Below are 24,557 nucleotides of genomic sequence, written 5' to 3' on the forward strand. Positions count from 1 at the left end.
GGAAATTTTGGACGTGACCGCGACAGCTCAATTGAATCTGGAAGTCGCTGCTTGGTGGGGCATCAAGTGAATCGGTGGGTACCTGGCCAATCAAAGAGAAGTATAGCAGATCAAATTGTGGGGTATTCGGATCGCGGAGCTGACATGACACCTACCAGGGACACAAGGGTCTTGAAGCTTTCAACCGTTGGTTTTGCTGGACAACGACAGACGTAAAAGCCACCCTCGCGCACCTCCTCGACCCGAGTCCATTGCTATACAGCCGCGGATGGGTCGATCGAGGCGTCGATACGAATTTTTCTCAGCATCACGATGCAGTCTTTGCTTGCTTTCCTTCTCTTCCCCCTCCTCGCCGTCGCCCAATACCACGAGCAGCTAGTACTTCGACCACTACCCCTATCCGCACTGCTCGCCAGTTTTAACTTCCGCGCCAACACGACCATCGCGGACTTTGAAGCCCACAACTATCGACTTTTCCCGCGCTCCCTTGCGCAAATTTTACAACATGCTGGCACTCGCGAGTTGCATTTGAGGTTCGGGCTTGGGCGGTGGGACGCTGAGAGCTGGGGCGCCCGGCCTTGGGATGGCACTCGAGAGGGCGGCACTGGTGTTGAGCTGTGGGCATGGCTTGATGCGAGCACAGATGAGGAGTAGGTTGAGTCCAATATGACATGGACTTGTCTGGTCAGGGCCTGTTAGTGTTCAGTGATGCTAACGTGGAACCGCTTGGTAATATCAGGGCCGACCGCAAATGGTTAACGTTGACAAATGCTCTGTCTGGTCTTTTTTGCGCCTCTCTCAACTTTATCGACGGCACACGAACTACCCGACCTGTCATGTCTTTTCAGCCCGAGGGTGACCACCCTAACGTCACGGCTGCCAACATGCATCTCCTCTATGGCACTCTTCCCCGCGAAGTTGTTTGCACGGAGAACCTTACCCCCTTTTTGAAGCTGCTGCCGTGCAAGGGAAAGGCCGGCATTGCTTCTCTGCTGGATGGCCATAAGCTCTTTGATGCATCTTGGCAGAGCATGGCGATTGACGTCAGACCCGTCTGTGGTGAGGATGGTGATTGCGTTTTGGAGATTGAGCAGACCATTGACATGGTTCTGGACTTGGACAGGGCGAAGCGACCTCGTGGTATGATTTCGTCTCATCGTTCTACACTAGACATTGCGGGCACTAACTTAATCTAGATAACCCAATCCCTCGCCCTCCCCCGAGCGAGGAGCTCAAATGCGACACCACCAAGGAGTACCACGATGAACACACCTGCTTCCCCGCAGACTACACCGCCCACCAGGATTGGACTTTGTCAAAGGTGTTTGGGCGGTCGATGCAGGGCTCATGCCCGCTGGCGAACAGCGATGTACCCCCAGTATGCATGCAAATCCCCGAAAGCCGCAGTGTGTACACCTCCCAAGGCGTCCATGAGATCAAAAACCCCGACGGGCGGTCACGATGCTTCAAGGTTGATGACGGCGCTCTGGTCGAGCTTGTACTTGTCGAGCCGAACCAGGAATCTGCCGCCCATCCGGAATCGCCCGGAGCTGATTTCGAATCCAGGGGCTTGCTCAAGCCCGAGGTTCCAGGTCTGTATGCTGAGCGCAGCTTGACTGGCCATGGCGCTGAACGCGGTGGCGTGCAGACCATTTTCACCAACCCGAGTCCGGACAAGGAGATTGAGTTTGTTTACATGGAGAGCCTGCCTTGGTTCATGCGCATTTACCTACACACTCTGACGGCCCGAGTCGCAGATTCGGAGATTGACTCAAGGGGATCGACTGTCTCGGCTGGCCGGGCCCGAGCCAAAGGAGACAAGAAGGTGCTACAGGAGATTTACTATCGACCGGCACTCGATCGCGCACGTGGGTCACAGCTTGAGGTGCGCATGCGCGTCCCTCCGGCCTCGACAGTCTTTCTCACGTACGACTTTGAGAAGTCAATTTTGAGGTACACAGAATACCCGCCCGACGCCAACAGGGGTTTTGACGTAGCATCTGCCGTCGTGACCATCCTAAACGGCAGCCAATCAACTTCCCCGTCCTCGAGGAACGCCAACCTCAGGACTGCGTCGGTACTTCTCAGCCTACCAACACCCGACTTTAGCATGCCGTACAACGTAATTATCCTGTCTAGTACTGCTATAGCATTAGGATTCGGCGGCTTGTTCAATATCCTTGTGAGGAGGTTCGTCGGCGCAGACGAAGTTCCTCGGGTGAGGGGTCTAGCATTATTGACGCAAAGGATTAAACGCAAGTTTGGGACGAGGGCAGTGGCGAGTGAAGTGGCGAGGGAAGCTACTGGCGAGGACAGCGCTCCTGATTTGGTTTCTGCAGGGGAATCAGTTACCGATGTTAGGCAACAAGCGTTGACATGATCGTCTCGTCATGTAGTCGTTAGAACCGGCTTTTTTGCAGATAAGTTGAAAATAATGAGAAAAACTAGCTTTGGTCAGATCTTCCAAACGCGATATCGATGTAAAAAGAATCCAGGATACGAACGGGTTACCCAGAGCCCCGGTGAATATCGTGTGTTGACACTGATTATGGGTTAGGCCTACATCGTGTAAGCACATTGGTGAATACAAGACCAGGTAGCAATGCCAGCTTCATGAGTTAGCTGTGCCCAAGTAACAGCAGATGAACACAAAACGGCTGTTATCTCACCGCTGATCACTGACATGTTCCTTGTTTTCTTGCAGGAGATTTTTTCTAGAGACTGCCGTTCTTTGATCATCTCGAAAGTATATTCAGAATCCCCCTAACCAAAATTAAGAAAGAAACTTAACGCAAGGGACATATCAAACTGAGAACACTAAGTGCTGACGTGCCAAACGCAATAAATTTGTAACTAGTCGAGACATTGCTATTAACATATAATGAGTTCTCTACACAGCTCGTGCTCCGACCTCTGGGTCGCAGCCCTGCTGCTTTTTCTCTTCGCTGCCACCCAAGCGGCCATGCTCACACCCCTCCGAGTCGACCCCTTGGTTTCACTCACAGACAGTAGCAGCAGCACCGCCAGGGATAGCCCTAAGGCCTCACCATCTGCCGACGAGTACACAGCGGAATACGCAAAGGGACCAAAACCAAAGCCCAAGGCCCCATCGGTGCCCTCGCCAAAGGGTATATCCGCCCCCGCCGATGCGTCCAAGTCCGGTCCGGGCATGCCCGTGATTATCTACTATCAACCTGAGAAGTTGGACATGAGGCCAAGCGTTGACACTTACATGTATGGTGGCTATCGTGAGTAGACTCTTGTTTCTTTTCTTGCGTCTTTTCTTGTTTCCTCTCTCCTTTTCTGTTCTAGTTTGCTAGCCTACTGGCCGAGGCGAATCCATAAACGCTGACAAAACACTGTCTTCAAAAATTAGGTGTCTCTTGTGGCAAATATGCTGGCGGCGATGAGGGTGACGTAATGAGCTCAGCTGCCAGCATTCGCGATACTAAAAAGGATGTCACAGCGGACCCAGGCAAATGTATCCGGGTGGGATGTCGCGGCTCGAGCGCAGTTTATGTGAGTTCATCCTCAAGCATCTGCGACGGATACAACAAGCCCACTAACACTAGACATTTTACTCGATCTCCACCTCTACCAGTTTTGCAACCACGATAAGAGCAAGTCCAAGACGGTTGCACAGTCAAGCATCGGCTTCATGGCAAACACCCTATCCGAGCTGTGCTGCCAGGCGGCCCCCGGCGGCGGCGAGGCAGGCGAGATTGTGAATGAGGACAACAACTACTCGGTCATCGTCGGGTACGGCGACTGTTCCAAGGGAGACCGGGACGGTCCGTATACAGAGCAGCAGGCAAGAGCCCGCCCGATCTGCCGCGGGAAGCCCACACCTTCCAAGAATAGTGGTCCTGGAGGCAGTGGAAACGTTTCCTGGAGGGATGATGCTTCGTGGCCTGCAGCTGTTATTGGTCTAGGGTTCATGCTGTATGCTCGTCGAGGATAGGGTAGAGTGCTTTCTTGAGGAGTGGGTAGGCTTGGCTATTTGGTCTGTGTGTTGAAGGAGGTTCTTTAAAGGTTGAGTCGTCTGAAAACTTGGGTAACATGGTTAGGTCGCACAATCGGCAGTGTACCGAATTCCTGCATCTGAGTGGATCAGGTACGTGGTACGGCATGCGAATGCTCTGAAGCCAGTCTCATTTGCAATATATAAACGTTTTTTTTTTCTTTTTTTTTTTAGGATACACTCTGCTTGAGTCAAACTTGCACACGTGGGCGCTTAATTCGTTCTGTAGCGGAATCGCCCCTTCCATTCCATTCATTATGTACTTTGCTAAGTACGAGGTGCTTACATGCTCTTCAGGGAGCAAGTAGCCTGGCCAATCATGACAAGGAAAACTTACATAGGCCAGAGACATATTTCGAGGCAAGCGCAGTCTGTCTCACACAGCCTGAAATCTAGAATTAGATGAGCCACCAAGCCATCTATCCCGGGGCTTGTGACGATACAGCTCCGACTCAGGTCGAGGCTCTGGCTGGGTGGAGAATCAATGACGCCCTTGCCTCTCAGCCGCGAGCGCCTCGTTTCGCAACGTTATTCTCACCAACTGATTTCAGCCCCTTTCAGCTCCCGCTTATAGTAGCGAGCAGAGTGTTGAAGCCCTGTCGAGGACTCGCTATATATGGTACAGGGCTGGTCTACCAAAGCCTGGCTGGAAAGCAGCAGGGGCAGTATATTCGAGGGAGAAGAGGGAGAAGAAGGGAGATGTTTCAATTAAAGATTTGGCGAGTGAGGCCGATTTCTGGCAATCTTTGTCTTTATCATGTATCTCCCGTGCATGCTGTTGTTGTCCCGGTACACCCTAGTCGGGTAGCTATCAACGAATTCATATCGAGGTCTGAGAGGTCCAGTTGGATATCACATTTTTAACCCAAAACCCAAAACTAGATCCTCGACGATCGTGTATTTTCAGCCCTATCCTAAACGATGAATATTTTTGTGTTCTGGGCTGTCAGCTAGTTTAGCCATAACTGCCAGGTGTTGCGCCACAAGTGCTGAATTTGTTTGCACGGACATTTATTTAGTCTTATTTTTCTTCTTTGTTTGCCCTCACCCTTGATGAGCTGGATCGCGGACTTGACGGACTTAGCCGAGTGTCGCGAGGCGGAAAGCGGAAAAGGCGGGAAGCGATGCTACCTACCTACCATTATTGCAAGGGTGTTTGTTAATTGAGCGCATCCTAGCTATGAAGCAAGGAAGGCATCTGAATCTGGCCTACATGGCATACCGATAGGAGAGTTTTTTTCTGCAGCATGCTTTCGGGCCTTGGTGCCGAAAGGTGATCAACCCTACGGCGATATTATTTTTGATCACAGTAGTGGGGATGCCGCCAGATTAGTAGTCAACGATTCCATTGTCAGCACACCAGCATCCTGCCCAAGATTTCGTATTTAATGTCCACTGCAAGATAGGACGGTAGGATCGTAGTTTGGTGTGCATGCCACGCTATCTTCGGCCTTGGCTACGCTCGGCAGGGCAAGATCAAATCAGGAGCAGTCATGTTTCATTCGCGGCTGCAATAAGCCGCAAGGAGACAACGGATACCATGTCCCGTCGCCGCCTACATTGAGACCGAAGCGAGCTTGGCGATGCGCGCGTCTTTCTTCGAAAATATGCAGGTTGTTTGTATTCACTGCGCCAACAAGCAATAAATTTGATGGTGCGTCCATCACTGGGATTCATGTACTTCGTAAGAGTTTACCTCCAAGACACATGGGAGAAGGAGGAATTTTGCTGTATGCTTTGAGCTGATTGAATATTGGCTATCAATCGGGGAGCCACTGGGGGGGTTTATTTTTTATTTTTTTATTTCTTTTTTAGCCTCGACCGCGCGATTTGGGGTTGGTCCAGACTCAGTGTGTACCCCAATTTAGTGCGGAGCGGGCGCGTTCCTGGCTAAACTTTATCCGATAGGTCACCGCGATTTCACGTTTTCTCCTTGTCAACTTTCTTTTCATTTTGGTCGCAATTCGATCGGGATGATTTTCGTCAACCGGTGGCACTAACACTCGTTTTTCTCCACGCTTTTATGACTAGGCAGATCTTTGATGTATCGTTTTATTATGTTTGTTCTGACCTTCGGGTGGGACGGACCATCATCGTGCTATACCAAGCATAGAGATGTTCCTTATCTGCATGTTTGAAAGTATGTCAAGCTGCACAAGCTGGACTATTGAATTGGCAGCTTGGGCACCTACATGCAGACCCAAAAAATTTCTCCAGAAAAAAAAAACCTCGTGTTTTTCCCCGTAACTTTTCCCGTACCTACGTACCTTTTCAAGCACCAATGAACCAACCAGCAATTCAGTAGGCAGCAGGTGGGGGGCAAACTCCATAGTTGGCTTGGCAAACTTCGCCGCCGAAACTCCGACTTTGTTGTTTGTTGTCTGAGCTTGCTCAGGTATCTATTCTTGTCTTGACATCTCTATCCAGCTGGGCAAACGCCACGAGCAAGGCTGAGATGGGAGCCAGCATTGTTGTTATTAAATTTCTTGGGATTCAAGCAGCAAAAACCTGAACCATGTCGCTGCCCCTGTTTGAACAGCAATCTATACCTACTCCGTTGTACGAATACCTGCCATCGGCCCCTGGGAAAGAAATGAGCGACAGGGGTTTGTTCTTCCACCTGCCATTCTGGCTATAGCCCCCCCTGCATCAGCCGGGACCCGGCGTGTCTATCGTCGACCCTTGTCACTTACCACATCCTCGGGGATCAAAGTATGAATATCTATGCGGAGGAGCCCTCCAACCCTCCAACCTATCGATATTGGAGTCCCGTCGCCGTCGACATCTTGGCCCCCCTCCAAGGTCTGCGATGCAACCTTCTGCAGCCAACGTGAACAGCACCACATTCACTTGAATATTTTTTTTGTTTGCTGTTCCGGACATTCGTTTTAACAAGTCACTCTTTATTCTCTTCTTCCGTCTCTTCCTTACACCTTGCTGTCGCCCGCTGCTGCATTTTCCTGCAGTTGCTGTCTCTCGTTTTACACCGTGTCTGGAGGAGGTAGCGGATCAAGAGAACAAACCAGCTGCGGTTTGCCCAACTTGCGCATTGAACGATACCATCCTGACAAGTCATCATCGGCTTTGCGCATAGTCCATAGTCTTGCGCCGCATCAAGCGCCATAGATATGGCATCCAGGTTCTTTGTTCGGGCGCTGACGGCCATTTCGGCTGTCGTAGGTCTGGGTGAATGCTATGCGCCTACTGACTACATCACATGGGGAGGCGACAATTCGAGGAATGGTTATAGGTCGTAAGTTTCTGGGTTTCTGTAATTCCCAAAAAGCATATCTATCTGCGACATGAACTGACCGTTCAATCTACCGCACATTCAGCAACCATAACCTCGATCCGGCAATCGTTGCCAGCCCCCAGTTTCAGCAGATATTTGCCACTGCGCTGCCTGGAAACTATGGCGGTGTAAAGGAGCAGTTCTACTCCATGCCTCTGGTCTTCACGCCAGGTGACGATCCAGAAGGGCGCCAGTTTCTATACGTATCAACCACGCAGAACAACGTATACAAACTTGATGCCGTCACGGGTGAAATCGTAGCTTCCAGGAACCTCGCAATTCCGTTCCTTACATTGGATCTGAAGGGGACAGAGTAAGTTTTGCTTTTTCTGCTGCTCTGTCTTTGAGCGCGTCGAATTGCGGTCCTGCGAGATCCACCAGCAACCATCATCCCTTCAGATAACCACAGCACAACTTCACCCTTGAACCTGATCTTCAGACGCTGACTTTGGATACTTGTAGGGAGACGTGTGCAGATATAGATCCTCACGTTGGCATCATCGGAACTGGTGTCATCGACCCGGTGACAGAGACCCTCTACGTGATAGTCAAGACGTATGCAGACCAGTCAAAGGTCAATGAAGTACAGGGTAGACCTGCCGGGAGGCACAACATACACGCTTTGAGCCTTGCCGACCTCAGCGAAAGACCCTCCTTTCCTATAAACTTCGAGAACCTTCCGGCCAGAAATAATCCGACTCGACTCTTCCAGGGCGGCATCCACAACCAGCGTCCCGGTCTACTGCAGCAGGGCCAGAACATTTACGCTGGCTTCGGGTCTCACTGCGTAAACTACAATATAACTGGTAAGTGTCTACAATCTCGCCATTGGTCTCTCGCAAGATGGGAGGGATGCCGCGTTCATACGCACCTCAGATATCACCAGCGAACCGTGACCCTAACCCTGAACCTCTTACATGTACCTCTTCAACAAACAGCCCCACACGCCACAATTTGAGCCAATCAACTAACAAGAATTGATTCCATCAATACAGGTTGGGTTATTGGATTCGACAAGACCTCCGGTAAAATTATCGAGAACTTTGCGACTCAGGGCGAAGGTGTGAGCGCCAAAGGAGCCAGTATTTGGATGTCCGGAGGTGGCATCGCTGCGGACGACAAGGGCTCTGTCTTCTACTCCACAGGAAACGGATACGAATCGCAGTTGTCTACGATCCCTGTCGAGGGCCGTAACCCACCGACGGCGCTTGAAGAGGCCGTCGTGCACATGACGATCCAGGAGGATGGCAAGCTCAAGCCGGTGGACTTCTTCATGCCTGAGGAGAAGCAGATTCTCGATGGCAATGACCAGGATCTCGGAACGAGCCCCTTCGTTCTGCTTCCCTCCGAGTTCTCTTGCGGAAGTGTGAAGCGCATCGGCGTCGTCACAGGCAAAACTGGCTGGACCTACTGGCTCAATATGGATGACTTGGGAGGCTACCGCACGAATGGGATATCAAAACCTGAAGGTGAGCGTGATCGTGTGCTCTACAAGTATAAGCAGCGCAACTCGGTGTACTCCGGGGCGGGTGTTTACCCGCATGAGGGTGGTTACGTGCACATCAACCCAATTGGGTTCCCCACGACCGTGTTCAAGTTTACCTGCGCCAACAACGCCCCAACCTTCACCTTTGTTGGCGAAAGTGTCGAGGCCAACACTGGTCGGCTTGGCCCCAGCCACGGTGCTGTCACTTCACTCAACGGCCAACCTGGTACTGGGTTATTGTGGACGACCGATGTCGACAACCCGGGTCCTTCCAAGTGGCATTTCAAGATCCACGAGGCCATTCCTGGAGCAGATGGTAAGATGAAGCTTGTCAAGGGCTTCCAGGTCACTGGAATCAGAAAATTCACTCGACCCATCTTTGGCAACGGCAGAGTCTATGTCCCTGCCGGTGGTGGTATGATCTATGGGTTTGGCGCCCCGACGAAGCCTGCTCTGAACTGTACCGGGTCCAGCAGCTTCGGCGTGGTAGAAATCGGAATGGAAGCTGCCGAGCAGGTCATCACTTGCACTGCAAAGATCCCAGTCACAGTAGCCAACATGACACTCGAGTCGCCTGACTTTAGCGTTGCCGATACGCCCTCCATCCCACGGACTGTTGCGACTGGATCATCTTTCACATTCAAGGCGCGCTTCAAGCCGACTTCGGTTGGCAACCTGACAAGCTCGGTCCGCATAACGACGCAGAACACAGACGCGACAAACTCTTACAGTATCGCAAGCTCGGTTGCTCTGTCCGGACAGGGCCAGAGCTCCGCGGCGTTGCTCGCTCTGCAACCAAAGAGCCTCACCTTCAGCCCGGTCGGTGTGGGTCATGAAAGCATGAGTTTATCGCTAACCCTGACCAACCAAGGAAAGGCGCCACTCACAATCCAAAGCGTCGGGTACTCTACTGGCCCAACTGGACCTTGGGATAGCACCTCATCTGGAAAGTTCACTGTCAGCGACATACCCGCAACCATTGCCCCTGAGACCATTCAAGTGGCCAGTGTGACCTTTTCACCGTCAGAACTTGGGAACTTCACACTCTATGTCCAGTTTGCGACCAACGGCGGAACGGTTGTCCTGCCCATCTCGGCAACCACTGGAAACCCGGCAGTCGCTGTCATTCAGTGGGAGAAACCGGATAACTCCGGCTGGGAGACCTGGACTCCCAACGGCACACTGAGCTTTGGCAACATCACGCAAAACTCAGAAAAGCGTCTCCGGCTCCGCATATCCAATGGAGGTGGTCCAGGCGCCGTTGCATTGGAGGTCCCTATCTCAAAGCCCCCCTTCGGCACTGGTGGTCTCATCGGGGCCGCCAATCAGGCCGATCTCGCCGAAGGTACCCGGATCGAGACTGGCCAGTATGCGGAAGCTGTGCTCATCTGCCACGCACCCAAGACCAACTGGAATGTCGATTCCAAGTACGAGCGTGCGGCGTGGGTTTTCAACTTCAACGACAATGACATGGCCAAGCTCACTTTGCCCTTTGACTGTACCGCCGTCGCGCAGCAGGGAGGCCCTCTCAAGGCTAACGGAGACGGTGTTTACCGCTATGTTTCCTGCTACCGCGAAAACACCCCTGGGAGACAACTTGCGCAGCAGGTCATGGCCAGCAACGCAATGACGACTGACATGTGTCTCAACGCTTGCGCCGCAAAGGGCTACGTCTTCTGTGGCACACAGTATCATAGGTAATTCGCAACCCCTGGATCCACTGATTCTCTGACCCACTTACGTTCATCGACCATGATACTTGACCAGAAAGCTAACCACAGAATCACGGTTCGGAATAGAGAATGCTGGGGTGGGAACACTGTTCCAAATACCGCTGCGGGCGAAGAGAATTGCAACTTCGATTGCAGTGGCGATGTGAATCAGTGGTGCGGTGGCAACGGTGAGGGAGCCGGGTCCGGCAACGCACATATCTCACTCTTCGCCACCAACACCACACTTCCCCCGGCCCCCGGTGCGCCATCCACAAACCCGGGAGTAAACGGCTATAGCAGCATTGGATGTTATACCGAGGCCACTAGTGGGCGAGCCCTTCCCTATGGCAACACCGGTAACGTCCGCACGGTCGCGGCTTGCGTTAGCGCCTGCTCGGCTAAGAACTACAGGTATGCTGGGCTTCAGTATGGTAAGCAGCTTCTTCTTCTTCTTCACTATTGCTCGTGTTTGTCTATGATTATTGACGTGCGGCAAAGGTGGCGAGTGTTGGTGCGCTGGAGACATGGCCTCCAGCGCTTTGCCGGCCCCGATCTCTGAGTGTAGCATGACTTGCCGCGATAACTCAACCGAGTTCTGCGGCGGCAACTCGCGCAACAACGTTTATCTCCGAGATGGGTCTAACCCCGGCACGACGGCTCTACCAACAGCAACTGGGACAACTACAACTTCATCGGCCGCTGTTTCCACTGCGTCAACCGCCGTGTCGAGCTCACCAGCAGCCACCGGTTCCCCAGTCCCCAAGGCGCGGGTTGGGTCTTTTGCTTACCAGGGGTGTTACACAGAGAATACAGGTGCAGGAAGGGCGCTTAATGCCAAATCATACTTTGACGATGTCATGACATTGGAGGCCTGCGCTTCGCAGTGCAGTGGTTTCACATATTTCGGAGTTGAGTATGGTGAGTTTCGACCCCTGAACAAGGCGCATCAACCCTAGCCCTACCGCCAACCGTCCTGATCCCAAACTCGGTTACTGACTTCGCCTTGACTTAACTCTGATAGGCCGCGAGTGCTACTGCTCAAACGGGCTCAATGGAGATAGCAGACTTGACACGACTTCTGGAGCGTGCAACTTCCTCTGCCCGGGTGACAAATCGACGTTCTGTGGCGCGGGCAATCGCATATCATTGTATAAGCTCGATGCCTCCAGCTCTGTGACATCTGGTACTTCAACTGTCGCTTCGTCAAGCGCCTCGTCCACTGCCGCCGCCAGCACAGCTGCTAGCCTCTCCGCCACTGCTTCGAGCGCATCTAATTCCGCATCGTCTACTTATTCGAACTCGACTTCGGCACTTCAGTCTAGCACGACCGTTTCAGGCACCACTGCTTTGGCCTCATTAACTTCGTCAGCATTGACTACAGCCTTGGCATCCAGCTCTGCAGCCTCAAGCACCTTGGCCGCTTCATCGAGCCTCTCTAGCGCTACTTCCAAGGCTGACGAGACCATCGCCGACGTGACTTCCTCCTCCTCAATTGCCGGTTCCTCAACAAGCCCGTCTGCTAGCAGCTCTTCGACGACGTCGGCCTCAGCATCCTCATCCCTCACCAGCTCGAGCACAACCCCGTCCACCAGCCAGTCAGCAAGCTCTAGTGTCGCCAGCTCCACCAGCCAATCCACCCAAGCCTCAACGACCACTACGGCAACATCCTCGGTCCTCGGCAGCACGAGCATAACCCCATCTACCAGCCAGTCACCCAACACCAGCGCCGCTAGCTCCGCCAGCTCTTCCAGCGCGGCCCCCACAACAACACTGACAGCATCTACCACGGCATCCTCGTCGTTGTCTTCAACCGCAGTACCGCCTCAGAGCACGCTTACCCCACCTCTGTGGCCCGGAAATGTCAACTTTACGTACTACGGATGCGTGAAGGAGCCGTCGAGTGGCAAGCTCTTGACCAAGCAGTACCTAAACGTGCCAGATATGACGCACGACAAGTGCCTTGAGACCTGCTGGATGTTCCGTTATGCTGGTTTGGAATATGGGTATGTGCCATCCTGTCCCCAATCCCTTGGTCTGCCATGTACATGATGCTAACGCTGGAACCGGGTTTGCAGCCGTGAATGTTGGTGCTCAGACCAGGTCAACTGGCTCGGCAACTCTGGCGCAACGCCAGGGTACAACACCACAGGCGCTAGCTGCGATATCTCGTGTGGTGGTGATACGACTCTTCCAGCTGCAAACAGGACCAAGTGCGGAGGTCGTAGCTTGATGACGCTGTTCTATCTGGATCCTTCCAAGAAAAAGAGTTGATATGTGTTTGATGAAAGTAACAACTAGAGGACATGTTATGTAACTATCATCTATCTGAAATTTAGACCTAGAGAGATATTGTTTTTTTATATATTGTGTTAGCTTCAAACATTGAATCCTTATCTATGACAGCATAATTTGAGCCGTCTAGAAAAAGGTAAATGAGTAAGTAAAAGGGGAAATAGTCAGTAGGTAGGTAAGCAAGTACATATCATGAACCGATCTGAACGAACACGTTGGCCTTTGAGAGCGTTACCTGCTAAAACGCTGACTAGCTTGGCGCAAGAAAAAAAGATATAATGTTGTCCATGCGGTCTAGAAAAATGGCAACATATGACCTCATGACCTACTGGTTATAATGCATGCAACCGTTGGGTCACGAATGGCTTCAATTTTATGAGGTGATGCGCAATTACAGGGAACATACAGATCCAGGGGAAAGCTTTACTGTTTGTGTTCAAAAGTGACTGCTAGGCTACCGCGCTAGACATGGTTTCAGCCTCCCCTAAACCAATTTCAATATGGGTCTACCAGATCAAGAGATGATGGTCAGCAAGAATTTTCAAGGCAAACCACCTTGCGGCTATGATATGCTTGGTCATCCCGCCTTATGGCTTGCTACAAATGTCATTGTCTGAATCCTGTTTGGGTTTTGCCAGGTCAGAACAAAAAAAAATAAGTCTCTGAGAGTTTTGACAAAAAGACACGCACACGCTTGTCAGTCCTCACCCCCTTCCCGTCCATACTCCCCTAATCCACACCCCTTTACCATCCATATCCCCGTACAATCCACGCCCCCTTGCGCTCGTTAACAGCCGACATCTGCTGGCTTGTTTTATTGACTCCCTGTCCAAACTTGTTTGGTATCTCACTTGGCCTGTTTTTCTTCTTCTCTGTGCTATGTTCCGTGTCTATGACGTCTAACCTCGCCGAACTCGAAAGTGGCTGCCTGAAACGCTCTCATCTTGGAGGTCGATCACGTTAGATATTAGGTATCTTTGTGCAGTTTATGATAATTCTGTTCCAAGCAATCACTGAGAGCCTTGCTTTTCGGAAATCGAGTCATTGGATAACTGGGAAAATTCATTGACCAGTTGAACTAATCACGCATGTTTTCAGTTCAGCCACTGTCCTAAGTATTCTACTGTTCACTGATTCAGCCGCTGCTTTAATTCTCCCCTGCCGGAACTGCGGGCAGTATCAATTATAATTGTGTAAATTACCTTGATGGGCATGAAATCATTGCGTTCGAAGCAAGATTTACACGGGGTGTTTGCTCCGGGTGCGAGATACGTGTTTTTATGCCATAGGCCGCCACCTGGCTGCCACTCGAGCACCTAGGTACGTACCTAGGTGACTTTTCTGTTTACTATCAAGACCAATTCCTCTGCGGTGTTCTGTTGCCTTCCATATCATTGCAGGCACCCGTGTTTGTGGCGTGCCTGCTCATGCAGAAAATCAAAATGACAAACCATATTCAATGTAATATATCAATCAATATCATGCCTTTTGACTGGCCCTACTGAGGCTACTGGAAAATAGAGATTGGTTTGTCAGTAACGGGGCTGGCGCCCATGGAAAAGGAGCACAGCTCCATTGGTTTGTACTTACGAGTGGTAGGTTCTTGGGTAGGTGAGTACCTAGGTAGGCAGGTAGGCAGGTAGGCATCAGGGTTAAACTAGCTGGGAGCCTGGGACACTAACTTGGGAGGAGGAAGATAGTGTTGAGCACAGGCGCCTGCACCTAGGTGCCTGGGGGGAGCTTGGGGTATTGTTTTCTTTTCTCCTAGTCTTTCCGATTGTGTTTTTTTACTAGTACAGAGAGATCTGATCACGGACGTTACACGAGGCAAACCAGTAAAAGTTCTTTGCATTTCGGAACACCTAAGTGATGATTAAGCCTTGATAAGGAGTCTCATGGGCGACACTGCTTGACGCACAAGCAAAATTTCCATTGGAGCAATTATTTCCCGCGAGGACTTTATGACCCCAATCCTGTCCCAACAACTAAGTAAATGGGATGGGGCAAACAATACAATTATACCAAGACTACGACGACGTCCTCTCCGTGGGCGAGACTTGACTACCAAGCTTCCTTTAGATAAAGTCGCACATACAAATCTGATCCCTCCTACCATGCCAAATAAGATCATTACTCTTTCAGTCACCACTTCAAAAATCATACGCTCTCACGCAGGAGCGCAGTGACGGTAGAGTTACTATGAGGACCATTTCCACTTTGGAACAACGACGTTGTTATTTGCATATTTTTGTTGTTGTTTTTTTTGTTATTTGTTTTCTTCATCAGTCTTGTTCATTTCGATATCACTAAGCCAATTCGTCAGGGCCAAAGCCCAAGCCCCGTTCCAAATGCGAGATGCTAGATGCCACATGAGAATTTGTTTGCTGAGTTACGGATAGGAAGTACCTATATCGACAAAACGTTTTGATTGCACACAATATAAGAAGCAAACTTTAACAAATGCCACAGACAAAACAAGATTGGACCTTTGCCGAAGGCCACAAGCAACCCACCAAATGGAGAGAGTTGGAGGTATAAAGAATTGCGCGGTTCCATTAAATTATACCTGCCATGCCCGGGTAGTCGGCTTATACCACCGTTAATATATTGGCATTGCAGGGTGTTTAAGTTTCATAAAGTACAGTTAAAGCAAGTACGCCTTTTACAGTTTAACACTTGGGGATAGTAGCACCACGCATTTCTTTCGGCTAGGGGTAAGCTTTGCAATTACTGGTTATTGCTAGGATGAATATGTCAGCCAGATTATTTGGCCCTTATATCTTTCTACCCCACGACAATTCATTAGATCTTTGTGATGTAAATGGTAAGAAAAATCGTAAATAGATCTCTAAATAGGGCTGGACTGCTCTGGGAAGGCAGAAACAGTAATGGTAACCTTCCCGGCTAATTTCGATAATACATTTTCAAAAGGGACATGCAGGCCATGAACATATTCCCGTCGGTTGCTTTGATTCCAGAAAGAAGAAACCCATAAACAATCATAATCACTAGACTCTCTCTGCGCATTCTGTCCACCCCTTTCCAGAAAACAGCATTCCGTTTTTGGTTGCCCGCGTTTTAAACCGGGCGAGCAGCCATCTTAGGAGCAGCTGCATGTGGAAGTGGAATCCGTGTATTTTCCGATGCAGTAAGAATTGGCCTGTGGAAAACATAAAGAGATATCAATAGGTGAGGTTAATAAATCTCCACGAACAATTTATCGTTATTAATACGGTCTTTTTCAATTGTTAATCTTACAATTTTGTCTCCGCAACCTATCCTACAATTGTTATTGTAAGCGGCGCACGTTTCTTTCGCGGTTACGGAGCAAACCCCAAGGAGGAGAAGGAGGAGGCCGATGGTGCTGAAACTTTTCATTTTGTAAAATGGGTTTTATAATATTGAACTCTTGATGAAGTTAAAGAGGGATGATTGAATGAGAAATCTTTTCTGGAAAATGTGATTTAAAAAACGAAGAAATCGAAATAGTCGGTACACCAATGTAAGCTGTTGGAATGGAGGATAATATACTGTATGGTTATGGACATTAGTTGCACTTTTATACACGATAGCAAGAGTACACGACTAGGCGATAGTGGGACATGTTCTCCCTACGTAGGTTTGTGTTCGAGATAATCCAAAACGTTTCAAAAAAAAAAAAAAAAGTATATACACATTTACCCATGAATGAATGTACCGGCTGGGATTGGCTTGCAAATCGAAAGTCCGCAAACCGGGGATAAACATAAGCAAATACCTACCTAGTAGGGTGCTATTACTGGGGACAAAAACCAGGGAGGTACCTAATGGGCATTAACCATTTACGATGTACGTGTAAGTAGGTGCCGGGTGGTTCGGGTCCCTTGTCCTGATACGTTCATTTAGGGGTAGGTGTGTACGTTTGAGCCAATAACGTCGTCACCCCAAACACCCAAACAACTCCCTTTCCGCCACATCACGAACCCGCAACCTAGGTTAGCGACAAGTGCAATTGAGGTTAGCACGACTCGATTCGTTCTGCAAAACCTGACTAAATCTTTTTTCCGAGTTAAAACCCTAGGTACCGAATCGTATACCAAACAAAAGTCGGACTAATGTACGTATGCTTTTTTTTTTTTTTTTTTTTTTTTTTTTGGCAATACCGTAGTAGGTAGTAGCATGCGCATAACCAAAAAGCAGCCAAAAGGGCAACAGAAAAAACAAACAACACCGAGAACTCCCCAGTGTCACCTAGCTAAAGACTAATTCGGCCCTAATTAATTCGGTACGGGGAGAAAAATAATTAATTTCGGGATCCGAAGCGTCCAAAAACGGACGCCTTCGTTCCCCTTTGCTCCCGCCAAATTTGCGCTCGCCTTTGTTTTTGAACGTTTTCTTTTTTTAAACAAAACCCATTAACTTTTTACGAAATTGGAAATTTACACCAGGTAAATATATTTTAATTACCCCAACGCGATTTATCTAGTATAATATTTTAATTATTGGTAACAAATTTATGGTTTTTAGCGCCGAAATGTTTATTATTATATGATTCCCAAATTATAATTCTGCGGTAAACGGTAACGTGATTCATCAGTACCCGACGCATATCAGTACCCGACGCACTTTTCCTCCACCACACCACTCTTAAATTTACCACGCGTTTTTTCCACAAGATAAAATGCCAACTACTACCAATGAATCAAGAATTATTTTGGCGATTGAAGCCATTCGATTAAACCCAAAACTAAGTTGCCGAGCGGCTGCAAAAGCGTACAATGTGCCCGAATCAACACTCCGTCACAGAATGAAAGGTCGCGCTTCTTTAGCCGACCGTCGGCCTGGTGCTCAGAATTTGACGGAAAGCGAAGAGGAGGTGATTGTCCGATATATATTGGACCTGGATTCCCGAGGGTTTCCGCCTCAGATCGCCGATGTGGCTGCAATGGCCGACTATATCCTTGCTGCGCGGGCCGCGCAACCGGTCGGCAAGCAATGGGCCTATCGTTTCGTCAAACGACGCACAGAATTAAAGACGCGTTTTTCTCGCGCCTATAATTTCCAAAGGGCCCTTTGCGAAGATCTTAACGCGTTAAACGCGTGGTTTCGATTGGTGGCCAATATAAAGGCCAAATATGGTATCCAGGATTGCGATATTTACAATTTCGACGAAACCGGCTTTATGATGGGCCAAATATGCGGCCATATGGTTGTAACTGGGTCTGAAAGACGCGGAAGAAGCAAAAAAGTACAGCCTGGCAATCGAAAATGGGCGATTGCAATCTGTTGCATTAGTGGCGACGGCTACGATGTGCCCCCATTTTTTATCGTTAAAGGCGTTTACCATTTCGCGAATTGGTATACAGAAGGCGGTTTTCCAGTATTTTGGCGTATAAAAATTAGCCAAAATGGATGGATAAATAACGAAATAGGTTTGGAATGGATTTAGCATTTCGATAATTATATAAAATCGCGGATAAAAGGCGCATATCGGATGCTGGTGCTCGATGGGCATGGTAGCTACCAATCGCCGGAATTTGAAAGCTATTGCAAAAATTATAATATTATTCCGTTTTGCCTGCCTGCTTATTTATTTCACCTAATTTAGCCACTTGATGTCGGAATGTTTAGTGTTCTAAAGCGGGTATACGGTTAAGAAATTAACGATTTTATCCGGGCCTATATTACCAATATTAGCAAAGTCGATTTTTTTTTGGTTTTTGTAGCGGTCTATAAAAAGTTTATAACAAAAGAAAATATGGCTGGGGGTTTCCGAGGAGTTGGAATTATCCCTTTTGATCCGGAAATTGTGATTTCCAAACTGAATATTAAATTACGAACGCCTTCACCCAAAAAGTTTATTTTTCCCACCACCGAGTTTTGGGTTTTTTAAACGCTTTATAACCCGACAGAAGCCGTTTTTTAATTAACGTTTGTTAAAACTTAAATTAATCGTTATTAAAACAGTTTTCCAACGCTTATTTTTGAAGCTGTAAAACAATTGGCAAAAGGTATGGACGGAATGGCGTACCAAGTTATATTTTTGTTAGCAAAGGTCCGTAGCTTTCGGAAGGCCAACGAAGCATTTAGCAAACGACGTAGGGTTAAAAAAATACGTGTCCGCGAAGGAGAAGCATTTACTGTATAAGATGTCCAACGTTTGTTGCAATTGAATAATGCGGATGATCCGATATAGGAGGAAGAAGGTGAAAATAGGGTTGGAAATAATGTACGACTGGCGATTAAACGGCGTTGTGGCAATTGCGGCAAAATAGGACACAATGCACGCACCTGTCAGGAGAATGAAGAAATCTCAGATGTATATAGCTCCGATTGTATTGGGGTAATATAAACAATGTTGGCGTTGCAATTGGAGTTCGGAATGGTATAGTGGAGGAAAAATGCGTCGGGTACTGATATGCGTCGGGTACTGATGAATCACGTTAATAACCTTTATATAAATATATTGAATTATATATTACAAAAAAACTTTAAACAATAATTAATTAAGAAAATGTATGAAAAAACTAATTTATTTTTAATACGTTACTTTAGTTTAAAAACTTGTTATATTATATGGAAAAAATAAGGAACAGGTATGGAAAGGTTATAGAAAAGGCATAGAGAAGGCATAGAAAAGGCATAGAAAGGGCATGGAAAAGGTAGAAAAGGGGTATAAAAAGAGTATGGTATAATTAGGGAGCGTAAAATAAACCCACGGCGTGGCTATATTTTGAAAAGTATTAAAAAAAAATCCTCGCCAACTATATCGAAATTAAGGCCAAAATAATATTTAGGCAACCGACAAATAACCGGCTCCAGGTATACCCACCACAAAAGTGCAGTACGTTTCTTTCCTAACACCTTACGTTTAAATCACCCTCGCCGAGAGCAGCAGTTTCAGGTATCTTGTTCCCGGGAGACTAATAGTGCTTACCGCATACACCTCTGTATTTTAATCGCAATCGCCAAAACCGGGCGCGAATTTCTCTAACGTGAGCCGCCATTCTGGTTTAACCTCACCTCGATTGGTCGGTGATTCGTCATACTTGAAGGATGAATCGCCGCACCAGTTATCGTCGAGGCCCCATGCCCTCCAATTGGCTCAACGTTCAGCCTGCATTCCTTCTCGATTAGTAACAGATACATTGACCTTGACGGAGAACCGGATGGTATCTCCGTACACAGGGGTAAGTAAATATTGGTGCTTATCACCCTAGTGTCTCAATTAGCATACCTGCCTTTGAAACCCGGCATGAAGAACTTGGAAACATAGCAAACTTTTGGCCCGGCCAGATTTCGAAGTGGAAAACTTAACAATCGTCGTTTGCTTCCATTTTGAAATGGCTGAATATTTGTACAATGTAAAGCACTGTAATGAGGTGGTTGATGATGGATGCAAGTCAGCCCTCCCGGGAGTGGTGGGTATTACGTTCAGATAACATCAAGCTAACTGCAAATATAGTTCGAGACTTAGGGGTGACGCTGAACCACCCGCTGACTACGATAAGTGAGTCAAAGTCATGTACGGTACGGATTGTGTTAGCGGCGCGGTTTGCCTGAAAAAACAGCGGCATAGATCTTGAGCCGCAACTCACCGGTTCGCCCATGGATTCCGCGAAAAAGAAGGCAGACAACTAACCCCAAGGTAATGACATGCGGTATATGTTCGCTTTTTATTCACATCCAGTCTTCTTTTGGCTATCTGCGATGTGTTTTCGGCACGCTTCGGTAGATTTCACGTCCTACACAGACCCGAGCTATATCAATATAACAATTTACTATGTTGGGTTAAGAATGCCACTGGCTTACAATCCAAGCTTTTGCGTAAAACCCTCTAGTCTCCAGATGCGAATGCCGAGCAAGATACAGTTAGTAGTAACCAACAGTATAGTCTGAAGCAGAGACCCTGACATGATGAAAACATTCAAGCCCAATCTACGCCTGCGACCATTGAGATGGCCGAGAATAAAAAGCTCTTTACCAGTGGAGACGGAAAAAGAGCAATTACAATATATTTTGGCGATTAAATTGGGTGGCTCTAGAGGATCACAATATTTTCTGCAGTCTGGTAAATATTGACCAGAAGGAGGTGTGGGGTAGCAGTGACGCGAGCTGAATATGGTGTAACGAGATTAGATACGTATATGCTGCTGTCAGGACATCCGGCCATGGCTGGGTGCGTCAGTGGTTTGGTGTCGTTGTCTTAGGCCGAAGCAGGCTGGCTATAGCTGTGCCTTTGAGGATTAAGGAAAACAGAATACCAAGTTACTTCGGTGGATAGAATGGCTATCTTTGCAATCTTTACAGTCGTTTAAATTTATCGTACAGACTACAGTAAATATTTTACTATTTATACCACAACTGGGAAAGGTGGAAAGGGAACCTGGAGTATTTGGATATATAATAAATCACGCAATGCGTAACCAAATATAAATATTCTTTTTAATTCGCGCATCCAAGTAGCTATATTTATACATTTATATTTATATTTGAGTGTCATGCGTTTAATGCCGGGCAGAAAGTAATATACGACTCGTAATCGGATATGTATTCATCTTCAGTTTGGTTAAATCTAACTTGCCACCTTGAAGACTAATTCCCTTTTCTTCTGCTTTTACTTTGTCCATATCTCGAAAATCCACCTAGGAGCCCCCACAACTACCTGGCTATTCATTTCAACCTTTTTTCCTTTACCCCCTCTTTATCCGAGTATTTATTTTTTTTACACTCAACATTTCGAGCAACTTTAAGCTGAAAAATGCGTTCTGGGTTTTTTTTTATCGCCGCCCTTTGCATTACCAGTGCTATAGCCGACACGGAACTCTCCAACCCCAAGATTGCGCGCCGTGGGGATGAACATAAAAGCTTTCAGCACCAACGCTGTGCTGAACAATGTTTCGCAGCTATGAAAGAAAAAAACGGTGTTCCTGACGCAAACGATGGTTTGCTCAAGCATTTTTGCAAAAAATGGTGCGAAAGTCTACTTGTCTATCCATCGGCCTGGGATATAGAAGAAATGTGCAAAAAAAATATGAAGTGGAGGTGGCTATTAACGCCGCGACGGCCATTAAATTAATGTTAGCGAGGAGGTAGCTACCTACGTTATGTACCTAATTTACCTCCATTAGCTCTCTTGCTTCAGGCTCCTCTCTCTTTTCCGTGGCTCTACCAAGTATTGGCCACCGGCTTAGCTAATTGGTACGAGAGTTGAAAATGCGCGCTCATCTCTGGGGCTGCCTCACATAATGGTGAGCAATTGTATAACCAAAGTAACCCTATGTACCTCTGCATACAATTATTGCATAGTTGCTCCAAAGTACATTGCTGACGGCACCGCACAGGAAAGCAACTACCCGACGGTTATTTGTCCTCGTCACCTGCCGGCGCCCAAATAGGGAGGTCACCACGCAGGTGCATATACACCTACAGTAGTTTCTTACCCCGCTATGCCCAGGAGATTCCCCGACCTAAGCCCTATAATGGCCTATGCTACTGCATGCCTGCCTTACCTCGGTATGTATTGGTATATACCCTGCCTCGTGCCGCTTCGAACAGTGGGTGGCTACAAGGACCAGCCAGCTTTGCGGTCCGCTGGAGTCACGCTGGGCTGTTTGCCTGCTCTTCATTGTTGCTGCCCCTTGTATAGCTGTTAGTCCAGCATGCATTTTTACAGCAGCTGCCTCCTGTTTGCCTGGGCCATCGTGCTGGCCTTTGTGGCTCGCGCGAACCCAATTGTCCTTGGGCGCACGTTGCGCCGAGGTCGCTGGCGATCCAGGGGCCAGTCTTGACCTCCAAATGGTGCGAGGGCAGCGACTATGTACAGGTTGTTGAGATGGTTTTGCGCAATACTGACAATTTCAACGCGTTCATCGCCGCCGACAAGCTTACCATTACTGCCGTGTCCGATTTTAACGACATGGTCCAGCCCGCGTTGGTCAAGCGTATTATGCCAGGACAAGAGGTTGTGGTTTAGATTGGGATTAAGAACAAGCTCACAACGCCACGAGGAACCTCGTGCTCCGTGACTAGTTAGACACAGCGGAGATAGATGCTTTATTGGGCGTAGAAGTGCTTGCTTGAACCGGTGCACGGAAACAACGCACGCGGCCGTGTGTTTAATGCTAAAATGGTGCGAAAGGTGACGGGACTGCGGATCGCCCATACGAAAAATCACGTCTTGTTATTCACGGGCGTAACGATAGCGAAAAAAAAACTTGCTAACCCAGGCGCCAACGATTACGCAGTGCAACCAAAGCCTAACTTTTGGCGATCGCACCGAATATAATAACGCAATTCGGGTACATTTTTATAATAAGGTAATCTCATAGTCTCAGGGCTTTTCCCTGAACCGCGAGTTCCATTATTAAACCGTGGTTTAATTTAGTCTCAGTGCTCAGACTAGACCATCCCTGCTTCGCAGGCCACAGTTGAGCCACGGCTCAATCAGTGGAGCTCGCGGTTCAGGGATGAGCCCTGAGACTAGAGCTGAACATTTTAAAATATGTGTCGAAAGTGTGAAGCGTTTCCACAATAAGAATGCTAAACTTTGTGCGTCTCTTACAACTAAAACGTTCAATAATGTCTAGGAAATCTATCACTAGTATCCTGCAACAAGGAAAATTGGTGCAAATGCTAGGAGCCGGAAGCAATAGTTGATTGCTTTGATACAGCTTACGAATAAGAAAGTGGACAAGAATCAATGACCAATCCAACAAAACCACCTGGCAAGGTACATCGTCACACATCTATGTCGTCTTTCTTCTTCCGCTCTTAACTCCATATGAGGTCGACTCCTCGTGCGAGGAAAGCTGTCTTCCTTCCACCAACCCAATAATATCTGGGACTGACGAGCACGAGTATAAAACTTCATCAGTATTCACAGAATGAAAAGGCGTTTCATCCAGCAGGGCAGCTCGTTTGCCTGCTTGGTTGCGCTGGTGTCTCTGAGAGGGAGCAGACCCTGTTATGGGTGTTGGGAGAATGCAGGGTGCCCCTGCAGGCCAACCAGGCGGGCGCACAGGCTGCTTGTCCACAGGCCACATATGCATGGTCATTTCTGCGTCCGGTTTGATGGATTTGCCCCACATTGTTGGTAGTATAATTTCTCCATCAGATCCGACAAGGTCGTACTGAACCAGCTGAACTTGGGGCCCAAGAACATCGACGTGCAAGAAGGCTTGTTTATGAGGTCCTCCATGTTCTATGAGAATTCATCACTGTGTTAGCTTTTGCCCCTAAAGTGGCTCAGGGACAACATTTCGGGCTTGACGATTATTGACCGGATTGATGTTGTATAGATAGCCGGGTTTTTCTCACCTGCCACGTTTTGCACACATCCAGAGCGAAACTGAACTTCCTTTCCACTGCATCCTTAAATTTAATGGGTACTTTTTGCTCCCTTTTCCTGTTTTCTCAGCAACGAGCATGCCTTCCTCCAGACACCTCCTCCATAACTTCTCGTACATGATGATATCGTAGCCTCAAAGGTCAGGCTCACCAAGCCGACACGCATAAAGCACGGATTTACATTACATACTGTAGGTGGGCAGGTACCAATAAATCACCTAGGTATGTAGGTAAGTAGGGAGGTAGGTAAGTATGCAGGTAGGCAAGTAGGTGGTAGGCAGGTGAATAGGTAAATATCAGGCGGGACGAGTTTGAGACACAAAAATGACTGCTGACTACTTAAACTGACTGCTTGTTAAGAAGATCCATAGTGTAAGGTGGAGGGGAGTTCACAAGTGGGGCCAGAAACATGACGAGGATAAAGAT

General features: G+C 48.3%; 4 protein-coding genes across 4 annotated transcripts; all 4 read left to right on the forward strand.

The window, feature by feature from the left end:
• The first annotated feature begins 212 nt into the window (after positions 1–212).
• Positions 213–2,456, forward strand: PgNI_07165 (uncharacterized protein). Its single transcript, XM_031127181.1, has 3 exons — positions 213–650; positions 740–1,140; positions 1,197–2,456. Exons 1-3 carry the CDS (start codon positions 313–315, stop codon positions 2,378–2,380), a joined length of 1,923 nt encoding a protein of 640 aa, XP_030981294.1. The 5' UTR covers positions 213–312; the 3' UTR covers positions 2,381–2,456.
• Positions 2,457–2,881: 425 nt separating this feature from the next.
• PgNI_07166 (uncharacterized protein) lies at positions 2,882–3,961 on the forward strand (the record flags this gene model as incomplete). Its single annotated transcript, XM_031127182.1, has 3 exons — positions 2,882–3,248; positions 3,377–3,519; positions 3,602–3,961. The coding sequence occupies 3 exons, from the start codon at positions 2,882–2,884 to the stop codon at positions 3,959–3,961; spliced, it is 870 nt and encodes a 289-aa protein (XP_030981365.1).
• A 2,712-nt stretch (positions 3,962–6,673) lies between these two features.
• On the forward strand, positions 6,674–12,860 carry PgNI_07167 (uncharacterized protein). The gene is made up of 8 exons (XM_031127183.1): positions 6,674–7,274; positions 7,357–7,626; positions 7,776–8,119; positions 8,309–10,496; positions 10,599–10,942; positions 11,010–11,429; positions 11,533–12,514; positions 12,587–12,860. The coding sequence occupies exons 1-8, from the start codon at positions 7,150–7,152 to the stop codon at positions 12,780–12,782; spliced, it is 4,869 nt and encodes a 1,622-aa protein (XP_030981297.1). The 5' UTR covers positions 6,674–7,149; the 3' UTR covers positions 12,783–12,860.
• Positions 12,861–22,231: 9,371 nt separating this feature from the next.
• Positions 22,232–22,758, forward strand: PgNI_07168 (uncharacterized protein; the record flags this gene model as incomplete). Its single annotated transcript, XM_031127184.1, has 2 exons — positions 22,232–22,394; positions 22,439–22,758. 2 exons carry the CDS (start codon positions 22,232–22,234, stop codon positions 22,756–22,758), a joined length of 483 nt encoding a protein of 160 aa, XP_030980899.1.
• Between the last annotated feature and the right edge of the window lie 1,799 nt (positions 22,759–24,557).

This window comes from Pyricularia grisea (genome assembly GCF_004355905.1).
Source record: "Pyricularia grisea strain NI907 chromosome Unknown Pyricularia_grisea_NI907_Scaffold_4, whole genome shotgun sequence".
NCBI lineage: Eukaryota > Fungi > Ascomycota > Sordariomycetes > Magnaporthales > Pyriculariaceae > Pyricularia > Pyricularia grisea.